The sequence below is a fragment of the Quercus lobata genome, chromosome 10 (genome assembly GCF_001633185.2).
Source record: "Quercus lobata isolate SW786 chromosome 10, ValleyOak3.0 Primary Assembly, whole genome shotgun sequence".
Classification (NCBI taxonomy): Eukaryota; Viridiplantae; Streptophyta; class Magnoliopsida; order Fagales; family Fagaceae; genus Quercus; species Quercus lobata.
The window spans coordinates 42,876,415-42,882,745 of record NC_044913.1 but is presented as its reverse complement, the minus strand read 5'-3'; the positions used below and the strand labels follow the sequence as shown (position 1 = coordinate 42,882,745).

The 6,331-nt window shown below is 43.9% G+C and overlaps 1 protein-coding gene across 1 annotated transcript; it reads right to left on the bottom strand.

Annotated features, from left to right (window-relative positions):
- Nucleotides 1-5,249: 5,249 nt before the first annotated feature.
- On the bottom strand, nt 5,250-6,074 carry LOC115964791. Its single transcript, XM_031084042.1, has one exon. The coding sequence runs from the start codon at nt 6,072-6,074 to the stop codon at nt 5,250-5,252; it is 825 nt and encodes a 274-aa protein (XP_030939902.1).
- Between the last annotated feature and the right edge of the window lie 257 nt (nt 6,075-6,331).

Sequence of the window (6,331 nt, the reverse complement as noted above, 5' to 3'; positions counted from 1 at the left end):
TCATTACGTTCAATGACTTCGAGGACTTGAGTAAACACGCAATTGAAGCCATGGGGGAGACAGCGCTTTTTTGCATTGCGCAGGTAACATGTCCGTCCTATTCTCTTTTTCTTTCCTTCAACCTGCCTTGTTCTAACCCTGTTTTGCTTTCAGTCAATGTTAATGATGAAGGGGCTAATAGGCCGTTACCTGAACCATGAGACGGCTCTGGACCATATCAGGGCAAAGGCAAGCTCAACGGAGGATGAGCTAAATGAGTTGAAGGCCTGGAAGACAATCCAGGAGAAAAAACTTGCTTTATCGAAGGAAGCAAAGGGTGAGCTGGAGAAGTAGATGGAGCTACTAAGGCAGGTCCTAGAAGATAAGGAGAAAGAGATCAAAGACGCCAAGGACCAACTCCGTCAGGTGAAGGAGGAAGTGATACATTTGTTGAGCTCGGGACCTCATTTGCTGAAGGATTTGATGACGCCCTCCGTCAGTTCAAGACTTCTTATCCGGATCTGGACCTATCCCAAGTTACTATTGAAGTCCAGGACCAATCAACAGCTCAACCCATCCTTTTGGAGAGTACGGAGGATTTATTCGCTGATGATGTCCTTGCGGACGATGTAGCCATCGATCCTCAAGGTGATGGGGATGCTGCTCCTGAAGTTCGACAGAAAACCGTTGAGGAAGGTTCCCGTCAACCGTTGAGGACGATGCCCTAGCCGTTTAGCAGTAGATCTTTTTTCTTTTTTTTTCTTTTTTCTTTTTTTAAATGTAAAGATTTTGAAGAACAGTTAATGTTTAATTTAACCGTTGCCCTCTGTATCTAAATTTCTCCCTTTATAGGCTTAAGTAATATTTCAGTACTTGTTTTGCACTATCCGCTTGCTTTTATGAATGTATGAATATGACCGTCCTTAGGATGATTCCGTCCATTTATGGATTTGTGGACTTTATTGCCATCCTCTCGGATGATCCCATCCTCTTATGAACTTGTACTATTTAATTTAATGTACTGTTGAACCCCTCCACTTTGTGGACTATTAATTATCATCCTTTCGAACGAACTCGTCCTTTTATGGACTTGTATTCTTAATTCATCGTATTGTTGAATCCGTCCACTTTGTGGACTATTAATTATCATCCTTTCAGATGAACCCGTCCTCTTATGGACTTACACTTTTAATTCATCGTATTGTTGAACCCGTCCACTTTGTGGACTATTAATTACCGTTCACTAGGATGAACCCGTCCTCTTAGGGACTTTAAAATGAATCCATTCACTTATGGATTCTAAACCCGTCCACTTATGGACTTTACAATGAATCCATTTACTTGTGGGTTCTAAACCCGTCCACTTACTTATGGACTTTATAATGAATCCATCCCCTTGTGGATAATAATATTAACTCATCCTTATGGGATGAACTCATCCACTTATGTAAACTTAATTATGAAGTCGTCCACTTGATTGTGGATCCGTCCACTTGTAGACTTTATAAGCACATAGAGTAAACATGTAGAAATAGATAAATACGCTAGTCATATCTGAATATACTCCTCTTATTATGATAAATGTATGTAGAAAAATTGTTCCTTAAAGAAAAATACCTGCCCTTTGGGCTTAAAAAGTATTGTAGCAAAAATAAACTAGAAAGACATAAACTAGAAATAAGGAGTGTTGTTGCTCGTCTACTGCTAATAGTCTACTGATAGTACTTCTTTAGGTGCACTGTGTTCCACGGGTGATGCAATTTCTGCCCGTCTAATGTCTCCAGGTGGTAGGTTCCCTTCCTATTCCATGATACAACTCTGTATGGTCCTTCCCAGTTAAGTCCTAGCTTTCCCTGGAAGGTGTCTTTTGTAGAGCCCATCACCTTCCTCAGGACGAGGTCTCCAACCTGGAAGTTCCTGTGTCTGACCTTGGAGTTGTAATACTTGGTCATGAGATTCTGATATCGTGCTAATCTCTATTCAACTGTTTCTCTTACTTCATCCACCAAATCAAGTTGTAGGCGCATAGCTTCATCGTTCTTGCCTTCATTATGGTTGTCTACCCTATAGCTTGTAAGTCCCACTTCAGCCATTATGATTGCTTCGCTTCCGTTTGCTAGTCGAAATGGGGTTTCTTTAGTAGGTGTCCTTGTCATTGTCTTGTACGCCCACAAAACACTTGGTAGTTCTTCTGGCCATATACCCTTTTCCCTCTGGAGTCAAGTCTTGATAATTTTAAGCAAAGATCGGTTCGTGACCTCAACCTGTCCGTTAGCCTGTGGGCGGGCGGGCAAGGAGTAATGTTTCTTAATCCCTAATTGCAAGCAAAAGTCTCTGAATGCGTTGTTGTCGAACTGCTTCCCATTGTTTGAGACCAATACCCTTGGTATACCGTATTTGCAAATGATATTTTTCCATACAAAACTTCGCACATTTTTCTCCATGATTGTGGCCAAGGCTTTTGCTTTACCCATTTGGTGAAGTAGTCTATACCGACTACTAGGAACTTCAATTGCTTGACCGCCATTGGGAGCGAGCCCATGATATCCAACCCCCACTGAGCGAATGACCATGGGGCCACCATTGGAGTGAGCTCCTCAATTGGTTGCCTTATGAGATTGTTGAACCTTTGACACTTGTCGCATGCTTTGACATATGCATGGGCATCCCTTTGCATGGTTGGCTAGTAATACCCAACCCAGATCAATTTATGTACTAATGACCATGATCCAAAGTGGTTCCCATAAACTCCTTCGTGGACTTCTCTTATGACATAATCTGCCTTTTCGGGGACGAGGCACCTTAGGTGTGGTCAAGAGAAGCCCCTCTTATAGAGAACGTCTTTAATCAGAATGAAGCGTGCCGCTTGAACCTTCAACTTCCTTGTAGCCTCCTTGTCACCTGGTAGTACACCATCCTTTAGGTAGGATGCTATTGGTGTCGTCCAATTGTTTTCGGAGCCTATCTCCTGCACACTTGTATTGTTTATTAATAATGACATTTGGACGAAGAATAATACCTGATCGGGGATGACCTTCTGCTCTGCTGAAGTAGCCTTAGCAAGTCGATCGACGTGCTCGTTCTCCTCACTTGGAAGTTGAACAAACTTTACTCGAAGGTAACCTAATCCTTCACGTGCTTAAGGTACTTCTTCATCCGTTCATTCTTACATTCGTAGTCTCCGTTAACCTGACTGGTTACTACTTGGGAATTGCAGTATACGACTAGATTTTTTACTCTCACAACCTTGGCAAGATCCAACTCTAATATCAAGGTTTCGTACTCTGCTTCGTTATTGGTAGTAGGGAAATCTAGACGGATCATGCATTCAATCTTATCTCCTTCTGGGCTATAGAGTATCACACTCGCTACGCCTACTTGCTTATTGGAGGATCTGTTTGTGTGGATGCTCCATTGTGGGACCTCTTTTGCCCTTTGGCCTCCAACGTTAGTGAATTCCGCAATGAAGTCAACGACCACTTGTCCCTTAATGGCAGTGCGCGAGCGGTACTGTATATCGAACTCACTCAACTCTATTGTCCATAATGCCACTTGTCCGGCAACTTCAGGATTACTCATTGCTCGCCATAGGGGTTTGTTAGTTAGGACAATCACCGTGTGAGCGTGGAAGTATGGTTTGAGCTTTTGGGTTGCTGTAACTAAAGTGAAGACAAGCTTCTCCATTGGTGGGAATCTTTCCTCTGTGCCTTGGAGTGCTTGACTCGTGTAGTATACGGGCTTCTATACCTGATCTTCTTCTCTAACTAAGGCTGTGCTGATGGCCACTAAGGATACTGCTAAGTAGAGGAATAACTCTTCCTCAAGCTAGGAAGGACTTAGCAACGGAGGGGATGAGAGGTAGGTCTTCAGATCCTCGAATGCCTGCTGGCACTCGGTTGTCCATTCAAAAGATTTCTTTAGCGTACGAAAGGTAGACACTTATCCGTCACTTTAGATACGAACCTGTTTAGCGTTGCTACCTTACCATTGAGGCTTTGTACTTCTTCCACACTCCTTGGAGGTGCCATTTCTATTATGGCCCGAATCTTGTCTAGGTTGGCTTCGATACCCCTTTAAGACACCATGAACCCTAGGAACTTTCTTGCCGTCACTTCGAAGGTACATTTACCTAGGTTGAGCTTCATGTTGTAGGAAGGAAGGGTGTCGAATGTTTCCCTTAGATCATCCAAGTGATCTTCCTCTCTTCGGCTTTTTACCAGCATGTCGTCAATATAGACCTGGACATTTCTCCCAATCTGCTGTGCAAACATCTTGTTCATGAGCCTCTAATACGTTGTGCCTGCATTTTTTAGGCTAAACGGCATCACTTTATAGCAGAAGAGGCCCTGCTAGTAACGAACGAAGTTTTCTCCTGATCTGCTTCGTACATTCTGATCTGGGTATAATCCAAAAAAGTGTCCATGAAGCTTAATAACTGGTCTTAAGCAGTAGAGTCAACTAGAACATCAACCTGCAAGAGGGGGTAACTATCTTTGGGGCACGCCTTATTTAGGTCGGTGAAATCTATGCATATCCTCACTTTTCCGTTGGCTTTCTTGACCATCACTATGTTTGCCAGCTAGTTGGGGTAGTAAACCTCCCTAATAAAATTCGCCTCTTGTAGCTTGTGAACTTCTTCTGCTATAGTTTGATCTGATTCTGGGTCGAATACCTATTTCTTCTAACGAATGGGTGTAAAGGAGGGTACACGTTCAGTCTGTGCACCATGACCGAAGGGTTTATTCCCGACATGTCTTCATGGCTCCAAGCGAACACATCCCAATTATCATTGAGAAAAGTTGCTGGTGCTTGGCGGACCTTCGAGCTAGCGAGGGTACCAATCCTCATTGTTTAATCATTCTTGGAGTTGTTGAGAAGTATCTCTTTAAGCCTTTCAACGAGCTTTGTCACCGTCCGATGCTCTTCTATGTTCATGGCTTGGAGGTGGTTGTCCATCTCCATCATAGCTATGTAGCATTCACGCGCAACTACCTGATTTCCACGCAACTCCCCTACTCCATAATTTGTAGGGAACTTGATCATTAAGTGGTAGGTTGAGGTTATAGTCTTCCATAAATTGAGGGTAGGTTGTCCTAGGATGGCATTGTAAGCAGACGAACAGTCGACCACAAGGAATGTTATGTCCATAGTGATCTGCTAGAGGTAGTCGTCAATAATGTGACTGCATTAAGAGGGAACACCCTTGTTCCTCCAAAACCAATGAGCGGAGCGTTCATCGGAACTAGTTGCTCTTTATTAATCCCCATCTGCTAAAATGCTAGATAGTAAATGATGTCAGCCGAGCTGCCATTGTCGACCAAAACCCAATGCGTGTTATAATCCCCTACTCGTATGCTAATGACAAGTGCATCGTCATATGGGTGGTGAAGATGTCGGGCATCTTCTTTCGAGAGTCCGATGAAGGGGTTGTCTATCCGTACGATCTTGGGTACAGAAATCGTTAGCTGGACGTTCTGAACCATCCTGAGGTAAGTCTTACGAGCCTTTTTGGATGACCTAATAATCGTCGTGCCCCTTACAATCATTCTTATATCTCCTATGGGCGGCCTGGGGCGCTCATTCTCCCGTCGAGGAGCCTGCTCTTGAGGTGGGTCCGTCCTCTCTTTGCTGACAAACCTCTGTAGCTTTCCTTGTCTGATAAGGGCTTCAATTTGTTGCTTTAGGTCGTAATAGTCAGTTGTGTCATGGCCATGATCATGGTGAAAGCGATAATACTTGTCTCTAGACCTCTTATTTGGATCTCCCTTCAGCTTGCCAAGGAAGGTCAGAGCTCCTTCGTCCTTAATCTGCATCAGGACTTGGTCGATCGAGGCAGTCAGCAAAGTGAAACTCACGAATTTTCTCATGGAGGGCATGGAACACCTGTCTTCCCACCATTCTCTAGTCCTGGCCATCTTCCACCCCCTATCCTGCCGTACGTCCTCTTGTCTTTCCCTCTTCCTCGGCTTTTCTTCTCGGGCCAACAACACATCTTTTGCATTCATGTACTTGGTTGCCCTGTACAGCACATCTGACATAGTTTTTGGGTCATTCTTGTATAGAGAAAAAAGGAATTTACCCTTTCTGTAATCCATTCGTGAAGGCAGCCATGAGTATCTTGTCATCTACTTCATCAATCGAGAGAGCCTTTTTGTTAAAGCGGGTGATGTAGGACCTCAGTATCTTGTCCTCCCGCTGCTTAATATTCATCAGACATGTAGTGGACTTCTTATACCTGTACCCTTCGATGAAGTGTGAGGCAAACTGGGTACTTAACTCCTTGAAGGTACCAATGGAGTTGGGCGTCAGCCTGCTGAACTAGATCCTGGCAGATCCCTTCAGCGTGGTAGGG

Excerpts from the sequence above, each read along its gene's own strand:
- LOC115964791 (XM_031084042.1), bottom strand. The coding sequence starts at position 6,074 with ATGGATTACAGAAAGGGTAAATTCCTTTTTTCTCTATACAAGAATGAC.